Genomic DNA, 18,170 nt, shown 5'->3' with positions numbered 1-18,170 from the left:
TGTGATCTAACATTGATTTGACTCACCCACTAACATACAGTAAGAAACATATATCTTAGCATTTACAGGAAAGTAGATGTGGAAGAATGTATTCCAGATTTTTTAATTTTTATTTATTTTTTTAAGATTTGTTTTTATTTTATGTGTATTGGTGTCTTGCCTGCATGTGTGTCTATGTGATGGTGTCAGATCCCCTGGAACTGGAGTTACAGACAGTTGTGAACTGCCATGTGAGTGCTGGAAACTGAACCTGGGTCCTCTGGAAGAACAGTCAGTGCTCTTAACTGCTGAGCCATCTCTCCAGCCCATATTCCAGATTTTTTGAAATTTATTTTTGTTATTATTATTTTATATGAATGGGTTGTTTTGCCTGTTTATGTTTATATACCATGTGCATGAAGTACCTCCAAAGGCCAAGAAAGAATGTATACCCGGGACTGGAGTTACAGATGGCTGTAATCTACCCTGTAAGACCTAGGGATCAAATCTGAGTCCTCTAGAAGAGTAGTAACCAGCGAGTGCTCTGAACTGTTGAACCATCTCTCCAGTCCCAAACCCCCAGATTTTTTTTTTTTTTTTTTTTTTTTTTTTTGAGACATTTTCTTGTAGTTTGCGCCTTTCCTGAATCTTGTAAGTGGCTGACTCACAGAGATCGCTTCTCTCCATGTATTATTTTTTTTTTTTAAAGAGTTGCACGTAACTTAGGCTGGCCTCAAACTTACTATTAGATGAGAGTGGGCTTGGACTCATGTTCCTCGTACTTCTCAAGTGCTTGAATTGTACGTATCGGCTACTATGCCAGACTAAGGATTTCAAATACTGTTGGTTTTCAGACAGGGCATCACTATTTCTATACCAGGATAGCCTCAAATTTTGCAGAGATCTACCTGTCTCTGTCTCCTGAGTGTGTGCCAGCACACCAGGCACTACTTGAAATTGTTTACTTTTCATGATATAGGAGATTTTGCTTTATATGCTTAAATTATTTAAAAAAATTTGGGGGGGGGTTTCAAGACAGGGTTTCTCTGTGTAGCTTTGTAGCCTCTCCTGGAACTCACTCTGTAGCCTAGGCTGGCCTCAAACTCACAGAGATCCTCCTGGCTCTGCCTCCCTAGTGCTGGGATGAAAGACATGTACCACCATCACATCACCAGGCTGAGTGTAATGGTGTACACCTTTCATCCCAGTGCTGCGAGGCAAAGGCAGGTGGAACAGTGAGGTCTAGGCTAGCCTGGTCTTACATAGTGAATACCAGGACATCTAGGGCTCTGTAGAAAGAACCTGTCCAAAAAGCAGCAGCGGGGGGGGGGGGAATCAGAAAAAAGAACCTCAGAGGAGAAGATAAGAACAGCCCTGATAGGAAAATAATTTCTTAATTTTTAAACCATGGAGATTGACTTTATTTGATCTTAAGGCCATAATGTCAACAAGTTATTAAAGAGATTTTAAACCATGAAGTGGCACTTGACATGTTATTAAAATAATTTTAAAACTATAACTTTTCACTTGTTAAAGATGTTGATGTTATTTTTACCTTTCTTGTTATACATTTGAAAATACTGTAGAATGTATTCTAAGAATTGTATGGACAGAAATACACTCACCAAGTAATGATTTAATGTGTTTGGGTATGTTTGTATGAATGTATGTCACATATGCAGCTAGATGTGGGGCCAGAAGAGCTCATGGATACTTCTGGAACTGGAGTTAGAGGTAGTTTTTAATCACATGATGTGGGTGCTGGGAACTAAACTTGGTACTAGAAACACTCATAATTGTAAGCTGTCTCTCCAGCCCATCATGAAGGTTTTAAATCTTTCATGTAGATTCAGGAGATTGCACTTGTAATATTTAGATTCATTGCTATAGAAAGTTTATATTTGCATACCTAACTATATTTGTGTGTACATTATATGGTAGGTTTTTTTGAAGTTTCCAATACTAAATTTATTGTTTCGTATTATCACAACTACTTTATAAAGTCAGTCTCATCAAATTTATAGAGAAGAGGGATTGTCTTCCAGAGTCACACATGGGCAGGAGCTGGGATTTTAAAAGCCCTACACCCTACACCACGATATTAGCCTATACCCTCTCCAAATGCTGTGATAGTTACTGAATAATGATTACAGGAGCAGAAACAGGACTTCTTAAAGGTCTCTTCACTTCTGAGAGATCCTGTGTGGGCAGGAGGACTGTGGTTAGGAGAGGTAAGGGTAAGAGACAATAGAGCTCCCTGGCAGTGGGTTCCACATAAGGATTTCATTTGTCTTTAGTTTGTGTTTATGAGCTGCTTGGTACTAAACTTGAATATTTCTCCTAAGTATGATAAAAAGGAACTTGTTTTTTGATTTGTAAAAGACATTGCATTTGTTGAGTACCTCTTGTGTTCAGAGCTGTACTATAGGAACCTTGACTAGTAAAAATGGGAAAGAAAAAAGACAAGACATTAAAAACAAAATTGCAAATCAGTTCTCTTTAACAGATCAGTTACTGTTTTTTTTTTTTTGAGAAATCTTTTATCTCTTCATAGATTTTGGTTGTTAAATTAACAAAAGGAATACATATATGAATCCCAGTTTCTTTCTTATTTCCTACCCTTCTTAACAGCTGAATTCTTGTAGTAGGATGAAAAGATAATTGATTTTGTGTGTTTAAATATTAATGTGACTCCTCTTCCACCAGCTAAAGGAACTCTCAGTGAAGACACTATCAGAGTGTTTCTTCATCAGATTGCAGCGGCCATGCGAATCCTGCACAGTAAAGGAATAATCCACAGGGATCTCAAACCACAGAATATCCTGTTGTCTTACGCCAGTCGAAGGAAGTCAAATGTCAGTGGAATTCGTATCAAAATAGGTAAACAGCCATATATTGCTTCGTGGAAAGGACATTTTCAGACAGTACTTTTAGATCATTTTAATTCAGATTTGTTAGACTAATGGATTTTATTAATGCTATTTTGAAATTGTTACAGGTTTCACTGAGATCTGTTTAGATATGTGAAACTTTTTCCCAAATCTAAGAAGGGCCAGATCCCAGCCTGCTTTTCTGGGAGAGGAGCTGATCTAGTGTGCTCACAGGCAGCAGGTCGCTGACAGGACAGATGTCAGAGGGCCCCCCTCAGCCTGGGCTGGTGCTTTAGTGCTCTTGTAGTGTGTGAAGCTGTCGGTATTCTAAGTGTGATGTTGGTGTTTGGTGAGGGCTGTGCTCATTCATAATTCATTGTAAGCAGCATCTTCCCTGGCAGAGTGCGGACCCTTGGTTAAAGAGCTAGAAAAGCAGTGGCTGCACAGTTGACTGCTGCTACTCTTCTAACTTCTTTGAATTGAGATAGCTACTGTTTTCCTTTGGTGTATAGACTTTTTCAATAACACTTTATTTTTCACAGTTCTTTTGTGCCTTATGTGTCTTACAGAATTATATTGTATTTGTAAAGTGTGAGCAAAGTGTCATTTGTTCTTTTATTTTTTTTTTTTAAATTTTGAAAAACAGCCGATTTTGGTTTTGCACGTTACCTACATAGCAACACAATGGCAGCAACACTGTGTGGATCCCCGATGTACATGGTGAGTGAGAAGAACTTCTGTACTTGATCTGAACAGCGATTGATATTGTTGTTGTTAATTGTGTTAGCAATAATTCAGTCACACAGACAGCCTTGCTTTAGCTTAGAGGACTTAAAAGTTGTTCCACATTTGTTTTTGGTTTTTGAGTCTTTTTAAATTTTATTATTTTGTGGGGATGAATATTTTTCCAGCACATATGTCTGTGCACCATGTAAATGCAGTGCCTGAGGAGGCCAGAAGATGGTATCAGATGCTCTGGAACTGGAGTTACAGACAGTTGTAAGTCATGTGGGTGCTGGGAATTGAACCTGGATACTTTGGAAGAGCAGCCAGTGCTCTTAACTGTTGAGCCATCTCTTCATCTTTCCAGCCCCCTGTTTTTATTTACTTATTTGGTTGGGTTTTTATTTTGTTTTGTGTGTATGTGTGTTTGTGAAATAGGGGCTCACTGTGTAGCCTTGATGGCCTAGAACTCACTTTGTAGACCAGGCTGCACTCAAATCCACAGAGATCCATCTGTCTCTGCTTCCAAAGTGCTAGGATTAAAGGTGTGTGCCACCATGCCAGCCCCTGTTTTTATTTATTTTTTTAAGATCAATTATGATAGAAATCCCTAAGTATTGGTTAGTTTGTTGTTGCTGTGATGAGCAAAAGCAGCTTGTAGAAGGCAGAATTTGTTTTACTTTGGCTTATGGTTCCAGAGAGATAGTAGTCCCTAATGGCAAGACAAACACGGCAACAGGCAGCTGGAGCAGGAAAGCCAGTAAGTTAGGGAGAACAGGAAGTGGAGTGAAGCTATAATCCCTCAGTGCCCACCTCCAGTGACATACTTCCTCCAGCAAGGCTTCAACATGAAAGTTCCATAACCTCCCCAACAGCACCATCATCTGGGGACCAGGTGTCCAAATACATGAGCCTGTGGGGACATTCTCATTCAAACCACAATACCCGGTTAGATTCAATTGAAATAAAAATTTATATAATACTGTCATAGTATACTTAATCTGTAATAACTAAGAATACTTACAGAAAGCTGGGCAGTGGTAGTATTCAGGAGGCAGAAGCAGGCAGATCTCTTGAGTTCAAGGCCAGCCCTATCTACAGAGTAAGTTCCAGGACAGCCAGGACTACACAGAGAGACCCTGTTAAAAAAAAAAAAAAAAAAGACTACACAATGCCTTTTGGGGCACTCCTCCTCTATAAAATATGCCTATCTTTTACATTGTCTGTCTTAACAAGTTCCCTACATTGTAGAAGTTTTTTTTCTTTTTTTTTTTTTTTTAAAGATTTATTTATTTATTATGTATACACATGTATGATGCAGGCAGAAGAGGCACATATCTCATTACAGATGGTTGTGAGCACATGTGGTTGCTGGAATTGAACTCAGACTCTGAAAAAGTCAGTGCTCTTAACCCCTGAGCCATCTCTCCAGCCCGAAGTTGTTTTCTTTTAGCTTCACACTTAATGCTGAAAAATAATCTTAACTTGTTATCCTTTGATATATAGTGGGTTATGAGACTTATAAACTAATGTGAAGTATTTAGCTTAAAAATAACTTAATTATAGAGCTGCTGGATTATATGAAATAAATAGATATGCCTCTCGTGAGGAAGAAGCAAATAGATCTCTGTGAGTCTGAGGCCAGCCTAATCTCCATAGTGAGTTCCGGCCAGCTCAGGTTACCCAGTGACACGGTGATAGCCTGTCTAGAAACAGACATGCCCATTTACGCTCTAAGTCTGTACCCTCTAATGTAAACTCAGCTTGAGTATTGGCATATGTCTATAATCTCAGAATCCAAGAGAGTGAGGTAGGATGCTTGCGAATCCCAGGTCAGCCTGGACTGATTAGCAAGATCTCATCTCATAAAACCAAAACAAATCAAAACAAAACTTTGAGGTCAAAGGAACCAGTAATCAAAGGTCTAGGTTTTTTGTTTCTTTTAATAGGATTTACTTTTTAAATCACAGTTTTATTGCTTATATATAATAAACTCTACACTTTAATAGAAATTTAAAAATTGTAAATCTTAAGTATGAAATTAGGTCAGGGACAGGGCTTGGTGGCATATGCCTATAATCCCAGCATTAGGAAGTGGAGGTAGGAGGATCAAGAGTTAATTAGGGCCAGCCTACACTATGTATAGCAAGACTGTGTCTCAAAAAAGACAAAAGAAATTTTAGCTCTGAACAAAGTCGTTTGGCTGTTCATTAAAGAAAGTTGACTATCTGGGGAATATAGCTCAGTGGTGCAGGCCCAGGGTTCAGTCACCTTAGCCATGAGTAGGGGAAAAAAGACTCAGTTGAGAAATGTACTGGGGAGCAGAACGAGAGGACAGGCAGCAATTAAGAGCACTCACTGTGGCCTGGCGGTGGTGGCAGCGCATGCCTTTAATGCCAGCACTCGGGAAGCAGAGCCAGGCAGATCTCTGAGTTTGAGGCCAGCCTGGTCTACAGAGTGAGTTCCAGGACAGACACCAAAACAACACGGAGAAACCCTGTCTCAAAAAAAAAAAAAACAAAGAACAAACAACAACAACAAAAAACCAAAAAGAGCACTCACTGCTCTTGCAGAGGACTTGGTTCAGTTCCCAGCACCCTTCAGTGGTTTCTAACCATCTATAACCTCAGTTCCAGGGGACCTCTGAGGGTACTGCACACATGTACACAGACACATGTGCAGGCAAAACATCCACAAATATAAAATAAAATGGAAAACATTTAAATTTACTAGGAACAAATGTTATGTATGGAAATAGTTTCACATTAAGTGTAGTTGACCTTTTTACCAGTTATTCGGTTGAGTTTTTATTTTTTAGGGGTGGTGGGTCTTATTTTGAGACAGGGTCTCTCTATGTAACTTTGGCTGGCCTGTAGCTTGCTGTATAGACCAGACTGGCCTCAAACTCAGAGATATGCCTCCTGAGTACTGAGATTAAAGGCGTGTGTCACTGTGCTAGGCAGAGGTATGTTTTTTAAAAATACTTAATGAGATTAACAAACCACTTAAAGTGCCACTGCTTTTTGTTTTTATTGTACCTTTTTTATGAGTCAGGGTCACTCAAGCTTGTGAACCCTCAGCCTCCCAAGTATTAGGATTATAAACATGTATTTCACAACTGACTGTCTTTGATTTATTTTGAGGGTCGGGTGGGTTTTGAGACAGGGTTTCTCTGAAGTTTTGGTGCCTGTCCTGGATCTTACTCTGTAGACTAGACTGGCCTGGAACTCACAGGGATCTGGTTGGCTCTGCCTCCTGAGTGCTGGGATTAAAAGCATGTGCCACCACTGCCCAGCTATTACAAAAGTTTTTAAATTACAGAAAAAATATAAAGGGTAATGTAACAAACATTTGTGTACCTACCATCCATTCTTAACAAAACATTTTGCTATTTTTGCCTTGATCTTTTTTTAATGAAAAAATATTCAGGCAATTCAAGTCCCTTTTGTACCTTCCCCTGATCCTATTATGTTCTTATCTCTCACCCTGAGGGAACCTCTGACCTGTAATTAGTATATATTTTCTTTATTGCTCTAATAATCTTACTATACTTTGTATCCATTATAAAATAGACATATTTATTTATTTTTTCATGCAACATTGTATTGTAATCCTAACTTCATGGCAGTATCATTCTATCAGGGTAATATCACAGTATGCTAACATTTTTATTTAGTAATATGATCATATCATTATCAGTGAATCAACATGGTGCACATTAAGGCTGTAACTAACATAGTTCATGTCTCTTGAATTTTTGTGAACAGGCTCCTGAGGTCATTATGTCTCAACATTATGATGCTAAGGCAGATTTATGGAGCATTGGGACAGTGATCTATCAATGCCTAGTTGGAAAACCACCTTTTCAGGTAGCCTGACTTTTTCTCATGTCCTTGGTTCTCGGATCTTCTAGCTTTGCAGTTGCCTTTGGTTATACAATGAGGAATCCTTTGGTTTGTTACCGGTGGTCTGTGGGGGGCCAGGGTGTTTGCTTTTTCTCTCTGTCTGCTTGCCTTTGTGGTTGGACCAGCGTGAAGTCTGCTGGAGGTTTTCTAGGCTAGTGGAGCAGAGGCAGGACTAGCTAACCCTGAGAAGAATGGTAACCAAAGCTCTTCCTGCTAGCCTGGTTTGGGGTCATGGAATCCAGATGAGCTGGGGCTGTTTTGATGAGTCATGGGAATCTCATTTCCAATTCTCCATTCCTGGCTCTCTCTCTGGGTGAGAATGGAGCAGTTATTGAATTTTTGGTTCTCTCTTCCTCATCTCCTTTTTCTATTAAGAAAGAGGCTGACCTTCAGAGGGTAAGCCAGCATCTCTTGAGTTCATATTATCATGTTAGAATTTTTTAGTTTTATTCATTTTTTAACCTGAAAGTTGTAACGGAGTGAAATTCTTTACCCAGCATGGTATAAAAAGAAGTCCGTAATGCAATCCAGTAGTTCTTTGCCTTCTCAGTGGTTCGTATATAGAGGTAGTTTGACTAATGCAGACGGCCACTCCTCCTGTAACTAGGCCACTGTTAGAGAGAGACAGTATTGGCAATGTGCTTGCTTTGTTTTCCCTTGAGTCCCTTAAGTCATGGAGTGAAACACCTAGAACATACACAACAACAGTGTACTTACTGTGGGCCATGTAACCTGGGTCAGCATCATATACATTCTACAGTAGGAATGAGTATTAATCATGGGTTTGGAAGTTTTGTTCCACTCTATTTAGAAAGTTAATTTGTTATTTTTCTTAAATAGGCTAATAGTCCTCAAGACCTAAGGATGTTTTATGAAAAAAACAGGAGCTTAATGCCTAGGTATGTGATTAAAATTTGTTTAAATTACACTGGGTTTTACTTTTTAAAAATGTTATTTACTTGCTTATTTAGGTAGTGGTCTTTCTCTGTAGCCCTGATCCTGATCCTCAAACCCACACCCCTACCTTACCTTTATAAGTGCAATTACAGGGGAATAACCATCACTCCTGTCTAGTCTGGGCTCACTGTTTGTGAATGCAGTGTTATGTATTTGAATGCCATGTTTTGTACATTTCTGTTGATGAGTCTGTTTCAATTTATAGTAATGTTATAGTAGGAAATTAAAAAGTTGCTAACACACCATAAATACCTAGGTAGTGCTGTTACTTGTTTTTTATGGGCCCAGCACGCTTCCGCTGCGCAACTCTGCTTGTTACTTGTTTTTTAAAATGCAAATTTAAGAGAAGATGCTGGGCGGTGGTGGCACACGCCTTTAATCCCAGCACTTGTGAGGCAGAGGCAGGGGGATATCTGTGAGTTCAAAGCCAGCCTGGGCTACCGAGTGAGTTTTAGGAAAGGCACCAAAGCTACACAGAGAAACCCTGTCTCGAAAAAAAAAAAAAACAAAACAAAACAAAAAAAAGAGAAGACATCACAGAACCTGTATGTGTTCCTGTGTAGAGGCAAATAGACACAGGTTCATAAAGCAGAAAGTAAATTCCTACCTAGGCTGTGGACATTCCGTAGTAATAATAAGAGTTATTGTGTGTTTTTCCAAATGTTCTTTGTGGAGTTCTTTACACATGCTTGAAAGAGAATGTGTGTGTCCATGTCCTTGCAGTTTAGGATAAATTACATTTTGAGATTGGCTCTTGCTGTGTAGCTCAGGCTCTCAGGCTGACCTCAGCTCAGCCTGCTGAACACCAAATTTACAGACATGCATCACCATGCCTGGCTTTCGTTGGCTTTCATGCTGTATTTTAGATGTCCGGCAGCAGTATGTTCATCCTTTCTGATAGCTATGCAGAGTCTTACAAAATTAGATGTTCTCTTTTATTTAATCACATTCCTGACCTTTTCATTTTTTGCTTCCTACAAACAAGCTTTAGTGAAAGTGTGGGGTGTCATACACCGCTGTGCACTTCTTTTTAGAATTAATTGCTAGAAATGGAGTTGTTGGACTGACAGACAGGTGTACTCTAAAGTCTTTTCTGTTTGGTGCAGCAGTGTAAAGAGAAGAGCTTTCCCATAAAGGGAAGAAGACCAATTTGATATTTTCTTCCTTTCTTTTTTCTTTTTTTAATTTAATTAGTTAATTTATTTTTTGGTTTTTCAAGACAGGGTTTCTCTGTGTAGCTTTGGAGCCTGTCCTGGAACTTACTCTGTAGCCCAGACTGGCCTCGAACTCAAAGACATCTGCCGCCAACTAGCTATTGTAACTTATATTATTCTCCTCATTAACGATGTTGGCTCATCTTTATTTGCCCTAGTATCTTTTACTGATATGTATCCCCTGGCACATATATTTCTGTTCTGTTCCTATTTTTCAGCTGCTTTGCTATTTTAATACTGGCTTTTGGAATTGTATTCCCTGTCAATTGTATTTAATTAAGCTTTGCCCTTTTCTAGACAGACCTGGAGGAGTTTTTTTTGTTTTCTTTAGAGACTCTTATAGCAACTGTTAATACAAGTTGTGTTAAAACTCAGGCTCTCTGCTCTAGAAGATACTTGTAAATAACAGTGTTCAACACATGGAGGGATCTGTTCAAGTTGCTGGTAATGATCCAAGTTAGTATAGTACCTTTTCCTCCCTCCCTTGACAGTATGCAGCTTCATCGGGGCTTCTTGTTATAGATGTAATATTTGTGAAGGTGTATATACATTTTCATACATATAAACTCACCACTTACATTTTCTTTCACTTCAGTATTCCCAGAGAAACATCACCGTACTTGGCTAATCTCCTTTTGGGTTTGCTTCAGAGAAATCAAAAGGATAGAATGGACTTTGGTAAGTAACAGCTTCAAACTTTGCATATTTTCTAATTTTATATTTTCTGAAAAGACTGTATAATTTACATAGAGATAACAGTAAAATAAGTCCATTTTGCTTTTGTTTGTCTTTTTTTTCTTTCACTATTTTAATAAAGAATCATCAAGTGCTTATTATGTTCCAGGAATGTGAGATAGAGTAGTAAAGAAAATCTGTGTCTTCATATAGTCAATAGTCTAGAGGAGGAAAGAGAGATAATAAATTATAAACTGTAGTTGTATGTTGTGTTAGACAGTGCCAGGTACTGTGCATAAATAGAAGGAAGAGACGTGGAATGAGGAACTAAAACTTTAAATAAGGTAGTCCACTGTCATATGAACAAAGAATCAATCAGCCCTAAATGAAGATCTCTTGTGTGGCTACCTGTGGGAGGAGAATTTCCGGCAGAGAGAAAAATCGTTGGGGAGGCTTTGACCTGGGATCGTGAATGGAAGCTTGAGATACAATGAAGAGGCCACTTAAAGACGGAATGTGGTGGAAATTATTCGGTTTTGAGCAGGGGAAAATTGATCTAACTTTGTTTTTGTTTTTTTTTTTAAGTATCAATCTGGCTATTTCTGTAGAACAAACTGTTGCAACAGGAAAGTAAAAGACTGAGAGTGAATTCATTTGAGAGCAGAGTGTAGCTTAAATTGGGATAATAGCAGTGAAGGATGTATGAAGTAGTTGGGATTCTGGACCTTTCTAAATGTAGAGTTTCAGTGTTTTTTCTAATGGTTTGATAAGAAACAAACTTAAAGATGACTCCATAGGTTTTGGCCTGAGCAACTGGAAGAATGGCCTGTCAGTTACAGAAATAGGAAAGCTGTAGAATCAAGGGGACTGTGGGGACCAGAAGAGATCTGATTAAACCTGTTACATTTATGATAACCACTGGATAGCTAAGTGCAGATGTCAGAGATCACTTGGGTGTTGGGCGAGAGCTAGGTTGAGGATAAATCTAGGGAACGTCAGCCAATGAGTGATATTTATTAATCATATATTTTTAATTACCACTTTAATTCCTTTATTGGCTTATTAAATTTATTAGTTATTTTCTTAATGATTGATACAGGGATTATGATGTGTATCTTATCACAGTCTACTTCATATAACTGGTAATTGAATTCCACTAAAGACAGAAAATTATTTTCTGTTGTAATTCCATTTTGTCCTTTGTAATGTGCTGTAATTGTCACACAGTACACCTATGTTATTTAAACACAGTGCAAAATATTAAGTATTGTGTTATTTAGTCTTATATAGAAGGAATGAAAGAAGAAAAATATCTATATAGAGTCTTAGTAGTAACATAAATATTTACCACTTCTGATATTTGAAGTTACTATTCCATATTATTTCTTTGCTCTGATAAATTTATATTTCTTTCTGCCTCTTTTGCGGTCTCATTGTTAATTCATCTAGTTGTCAATATCTTTTAATTGTGAGCCTTAGCCTTTAATGGCTGAGACATCTCCAGCCCTAGCCAATGACTTTCTGAAAGGTTGTGTTCTCATGTTGCATTACAGAAGCATTTTTCAGCCATCCTTTTCTTGAGCAAGTTCCAGTTAAAAAATGTAAGTACCCATTTTTACTTACAGAGAGTATGCAAGCTGAGAGAAAAAAATTAATGTTTTGGAACACAAATTTAATTTTTCATTTTGTTTCTCAAAAATTCCTTGAGCATTCCCTAGATACCTATAATTGTCTGATCAACAACAGTTTTTTTTCTACATCCAAATTGAAAAAGGTTTAGTGCATTTTTATTTAAAATTTTAAAATTATGTTTTATGGTGTGTGTGTGTGTGTATGTATACACGCCCAGAGGAAACTTTCAGGAGTCAGTTCTCTCCTTCTACCATGTAGGTCCTGCTGATCAAACTCAGGTTGTCAGGTATGCTGACAAGCACCTTTACCTGCTAAGTCATCTCTCTAGCCCAATTTCTGTATTTTTAATTAATTTTTAATTAAGATATAAAAATATTTCTCTTTGTTATTTTTAAGCATGTCTTGTGTCTGTGTATGGATATGTACACATCAGTGCAGGGGCCCAGGAAGGTTGGATCCCTTGGAGATGGAGTTACAGATGGACATGAGGCAGCTGATGTGGGTGCTGGGAACCAGACTAGTGCTCTTCCCTGCTCTTCCATTTATTCATTTATTGTGTGTGTTTGTGTATTTGTGTATGTGCACACATGTGGAAGTTAAAGGACAACTTGATTGGGTTCCTTCTACCATGGGTTCTAGGGTTTGAACTCAGGTGGTCAGGTTGGCTACAAGTACCTCTACCTGCTGAGCCATCTGCCCAGCCTTTTTTTTTTTTATTTTTATTTCTAATGTCCTGAGATAGGGTTTCTCTATGTAACAGTGTGGCTGTCCTGGAACTCGATCTGTAGACCAGGCTGACCTTGAACTCCCAGAGATTCACCTCTGGATCTGCCTCCTGAGTGCTGGAATCTAAGGTGTGTGCCACCACCACCTGGCTTTTTTCTTGCTTAAATAGTTTGTTGCATTTTTTTATTCCATGCATGGAAGCACTAATGAATAGATGAATGCAGATTTGGGGTTAAAATGAGGTGGTTGTTTTTTGAGAGCTTGTACTATTAGGCAGATCTTACAACCCACTATAAAGAGATACAGTTTTTTGACTGTGTTCTTCCCCAGCTTGCCCAGTCCCAGTGCCTGTGTATGCTGGCCCTGTCTCTGGAAGCTCGTGTGGCAGCTCACCATCTTGTCGCTTTGCCTCTCCACCAGTAAGTTGGGTTTTATTAAAAATGATTTCAGAGTTAGGGCTTTTGTTCTTTTAGTGAGTGTGTTTACTATGCAGCTGAGGTCTAGAAGAAAGGACATCAGAATTGGATCAAGTAGACCAGAAAGGCCTTTGGCCCTTTGCTCTCTTAGCTGTGTAATTTCAGTAAGAACAGTGATTGTTGCTACCACCTTCTTGTTCCACATGGGAATTTAGGGGTACATGCAAACAAAGAATGCTCGTTAGAGGTGGATAAGCAATAAATAATTACTGTACACTGTAAGTACTCAGATTCCATAGGGTTTGAGGAGTGGGGGAATAACCTTGGAGCTGGATGTTACTGACTTCACAGTGATCACTAGCCCTGCCACTCAAACCCCTTAAGTCTCCTGAAGTTTTTCTGCTAATCCTTCAAGGCTGTGTCCTCTCCAGTTTAAGTGCTGCTTCCTGATCCCTGAAGACGTGTGATTCTCTGGTCATTTCTTCTTCCTGTTCTGTTCTGTGTTACCTAGTTCTTTTCTACATGTTGTTAGGCTGATCTCCAAGTCTCCTTTACAGCCTTGTGATCTTGAGACTTCACAGCTGAAGGCCTGAGGGTTCTTGTGTCAGCCGTTGTCTTTCACATATTAGACAAGTAGACACGAAGTCGGGCAGGAAGATAGGGGAGCCATAAAAGAAGGCAACTGTGTTAAGCAATATGAGAGAACTTAAAAGTTTAAGACAAAGCTTGAAAGCTCCTCTATCCCATATTGACATGGTAATGGGATGAGGACCTTAATCTCTCTGAGCCTGTTTCTTCATATGTGAAATGAATGCTGTTTACCTCAGGGATAATTGAATGTAAGCCTTACCATTTATCTAACACTCAGTAAATTTACAGGCAGTGACAACCACTATTTATTATTTTCATGAGGAACCCAATAGCCATAGATAAAATAGATGGGGGAACAAAGCTTATTGCTAAAAAATGAGTTTTATTTTTAAAACCATTAAATAGGGGCTAGAAGCTTGTTCAGTGGTCAAAGTGTAGGCTGTGTAAGCATAAGGACTTCAGTTTACCTCTCCCACATCCATGTACAGTACAGGCATGATGGCACGTGGACCTATAATCCTGGCACAATGCAGTTTCACAAACAGGTAGATGCCCACAGGCTTGCAGAACAACCAGACTAACCAAAACAGTGAGCTCCGGGGTTAGAGAGAACCTGGTTCAAAAAATGTGACGAATGATAGAAGAAGGGATCTGAAGTCAACCTCCAGATGCACACACACAGACAAGGACACCTTCATACATGCTTGTGCACACATATACACATACCAAAAATAAAATAGAAAAAAGACAGACAAAAACCAGAAAAAAACCCTTTCTTTCACAGCTCTGCACATATAAACCAAATAGAAAAAGTGATGTGTTAATAAGGCTTACATTACATTTCTATGAATTTGATAATTTAAGAGGAGAGAAAGAATGCATGTTCCTATATCTGTCTGGAATACTTGGGGTGGGGAACCAAACACTAGACTTATTAGTTACTTTTCTTGCTGCTGTGATAAAATGCCTGGAAGAAGAGGAGCGTTTATTTTTGCTCACAGTTTAAAGGGATACAGTTCATTATGATGGGAAAGATGGCGGCAAGAGTTGCCTAAGGCTGTAGCCACTGGAAAGAACTTGACCAAGGTTGTGTGGATCAGGAAGCAGAGAGGGCCTTGGGCCAAACTATAACTTTTAAGAGCACACTTATGGCCTACATTGTCAGCTAGGTCCCATCGCCAAAAGGTTCCACAGCCTCCAAAGACAGTGCCATCAGCTAGTGCCCAAGTGTTGAAACATCAGCCAGTGGGGGACATTTTACATTCAAACCATAACATTCTACCATTGGCTCATAGTCATCTCTTAATGCAAAATATTCTACCAAACTTTAAAAGTCCCCATAGTCTTAACATTTCAACACTGTTCTGAAGTCCAAAGTTCTCTAAGAATCAAGGCCCCCGTGAAATTTAAAAAAAAAAAAAATGTTAGGTGCTTCCAACATATAATGACCAGGGTAAACATTCTCTTTTCAGAGGAAATACATGAGAATATCAAGGAACTAGGGGGCCAAAGCAAGGCTCAAAGTGTCAGGACAAACATCAAACCCTACACTTCATATCTTTTATCTAGGGTTCATGTGGTACCGTCTGGGCTCCATCAGAGCTTTACTTTCTTGACTTCTTCATTCACAGCCTCCTAAAGAGCTCCATGCAGGGAATCTGACTCTTCTGTGTATTGCCTGGGCCTCAGCAGCATCCTTAAACCTTGCCCAAAACTTCCTGTACCCACTCACTCTTGCCTGTTCATGCCTGAAAAACCAGTAGCATGTGGATGATGCCAACTTCAGTGGAACCTGTACCCTTGGACCAGAGCTGTAGTGGCCTCTGAGTATCTGGCTGAACTTGGGAAACTATTTCCCTAGAAGGCCCTACCTGAACAGGATGTCCAAGAGGCTCTCTTGTTCAGTTGTTCCCTTTAAAGAAGTTTTTCAAAAGGGTTTTGCATTGTTACACCATGTAACTTTTGACAGATAGGATCTTTCCCTCAAGTTCCTTTCTTATTTCCAAGTCTAGAATGTGTGAGGTGAGGAATTTGAGTAAGTGAAGATTGATTTGCTGAACAATTGTTAAAAGTGAGGAGGGCTGGCTGTAGCCCGTGTAGAGCATTTAGCATGCATGGATGAGGCCCTTAGTTCTATCCCTACCCCTGCAAAAACAAAATGAAAAATAAAGAAGAGGTGACTTTAAGAAAAAAAAAAACTGGGCACAGTAGTACACACCTTTAATCATAGCACTTGGGAGGCTGAAGCAGGCAGATCTTTCTGAGTTCAAGGCCAGCCTGGTCTACATAGTGAGTTCCAGGACAACCAGAATACATAGTGAATAGTAATCAGAGGAGGTGTGGGGATTTGAGATGAAAAAAAAAAAGAAACATGTTTATGTAAAAGCTGGGATCTGCTCTGTGCCATGAGGAGGTAGATAAAATGGAATACAGAGCAGGCTAGACAGGTAAGCTTTGGATATAAGAGAAGCATTGCTTTGAACAAGATAAGAAAGGAGGACAGGGTGGTTGTGGATGCAGGTGCTTTTGGATAGCAGAGAAAGAAATTCCAATGTTTCAGTCTAAGTCACTGGCAAGAAATCAGAGTTAGGTACTTAATTTCACTGACTTTTAGTTGTGTAATATTGGTGATTACCTAATCCTCTGAGGTTTCATTTTTTAGTTTATTTAGTTGTGAAATGGAGTTCAGAATACAGTTAGAATTAAAGCTAAGCTGAGCAGAGTGTCTGGTTCATAAATAATGCTTGGTAATGTTAGTCCTTCATCTTCCCTTCACTTTACCACCTTCAGACGGAGTCTTCAAAAGAGTGGCAAGGGAAATTTTCATTACATACATGAGACACACAAAATGAGAACATGGGGCTAGGGAGATTTGCCACAGGTCTCAGCTAGAGACCTTGTTTCAGACAAAACAAGGTGAGAGAGCTGGAGAGATGGTTTGGAGTTAAGGGCACTTGCTTTTCTGAGGACCTAAATTAGATTGCCAGCACCCATGGCGGGCAACTTACTACTGCTTGTAACTCTAACACACAAACACACATACACATAAATCTAAATAAGTAAATAGTCTTTTAAAAGAATAAAATGAGGGTCAGGGCCATGCCTTTAATCCCAGCACTTGTGAGGCAGAGACAGGTGAATCTCTGTAAATTCAAGGCCAACCTGGTCTACGTAGTTCCAGGACAGCTGATGAATGGCTCTTGGGGAACAACATTAGAGTTTGACCTTTGGTCTCTTGATACGTGTGCACTTGCACACACAACTTCACATGTGTCCAAGTGTACACACATAAACACAAACAGATGTGGTGAAGTGCTTTGAGACTTATTTCCTTCCAAGTGATATTCAAAGTCTCAGTAGAAGTGAATTGGGCATTTAAGGCTTGAGTTTAAAGAGCATGATGTAGGGTTGTTTTTTGTTGTTGTTGTTTTCCTTTTCTGAAATACCAAGAGTAAACAGGAATCATAGCGACCTAACACAAGTTATTAAATTAACTGTTTTAGAACTTTTGTATGATCAAGGCATTTCAGTAGCATTATCACCAGAGTCTTTGAACTTGGCAAATGCCAAAAGATACATATAGCTTATACCTAAGTCATTTAAATGTAATTGTATACTTCTCTTCCTTTCTTGTCCTATTTCCCACAGACAAACCACCTCCTCCTTTAAAAACAAACAAAAAAGGAACACACCCATATGCTAGGTTATCTAAATCTTTCTGTGAGTGTAAACTTGTAGTCTAACAGACATTACCCATATTGGTATGTCTGTTCTTTTACATAATATGGTCTTTTGCTTCTCTGTGTACAATGTTTTCTAAAGTATGTCTAGACTTTTTATGCACAATATGGGATTAAGTTACTAGACATTTTATGTTGTTAAGTAAATAGTTACTTAGTATCTGCTTTGTGAGGCCATGATCTGAGACTGGGGAAGTTGTAGTGATAAAAAAAGTTGTAGTGATAAAAACTCAACCTTCTCAAAGCTTCAGGCAATTTAGACATGTACATGTGATAAATGCTCTGTTTTTAAGAATCATTTTTGGAATAATGTCTCAGAGGTCTTTTTGCAAACATTTTAAACTGCTTTTCTAAAAGAAAGATTTCTGAAGAGATTTTTTTTTTTTGTGAAATCTTAGATGGAAATTTATTCCCACTTTCATAAAAGCAATACTCTTTAGGCTATTCTGACTTGCATTTGATTATTAGGACAGTGTTAATTTTATGTTGTTAATTTTAGTCCCTTCCAGATATGCAGCATATTCAGGAAGAAAACTTATCCTCCCCACCGTTGGGTCCTCCCAACTATCTACAGGTGTCAAAAGATTCTGCCAGTAATAGTAGCAAGAACTCTTCTTGTGACACGGATGACTTTGTTTTGGTTCCACACAACATCTCGTCAGACCACTCATGTGAGAATCTTTTCTACTTGTACACATTATACTTTTTTAATTTACTAAATTTAAACCTCTATATTTAAACT

At 38.8% G+C, this 18,170-nt stretch overlaps 1 protein-coding gene across 2 annotated transcripts in view; it reads left to right on the top strand.

Moving 5' to 3' along the window:
- Window positions 1-18,170, top strand: part of Ulk2 (unc-51 like autophagy activating kinase 2) — an 89,930-nt gene that overhangs the window by 17,125 nt on the left and 54,635 nt on the right. For both annotated transcript variants that reach the window (XM_028857087.2, XM_037201159.1), the window contains exons 6-13: window positions 2,686-2,859; window positions 3,496-3,569; window positions 7,340-7,441; window positions 8,318-8,376; window positions 10,244-10,326; window positions 11,877-11,924; window positions 13,012-13,100; window positions 17,928-18,099. In XM_028857087.2, the coding sequence (XP_028712920.1) occupies window positions 2,686-2,859; window positions 3,496-3,569; window positions 7,340-7,441; window positions 8,318-8,376; window positions 10,244-10,326; window positions 11,877-11,924; window positions 13,012-13,100; window positions 17,928-18,099 (801 nt within the window). The remainder of the gene's footprint in view (window positions 1-2,685; window positions 2,860-3,495; window positions 3,570-7,339; window positions 7,442-8,317; window positions 8,377-10,243; window positions 10,327-11,876; window positions 11,925-13,011; window positions 13,101-17,927; window positions 18,100-18,170) is intronic.

This window comes from Peromyscus leucopus, chromosome 8b (assembly GCF_004664715.2).
Source record: "Peromyscus leucopus breed LL Stock chromosome 8b, UCI_PerLeu_2.1, whole genome shotgun sequence".
Lineage (NCBI taxonomy): Eukaryota > Metazoa > Chordata > Mammalia > Rodentia > Cricetidae > Peromyscus > Peromyscus leucopus.
This window is presented reverse-complemented; position numbering and strand designations above follow the sequence as displayed.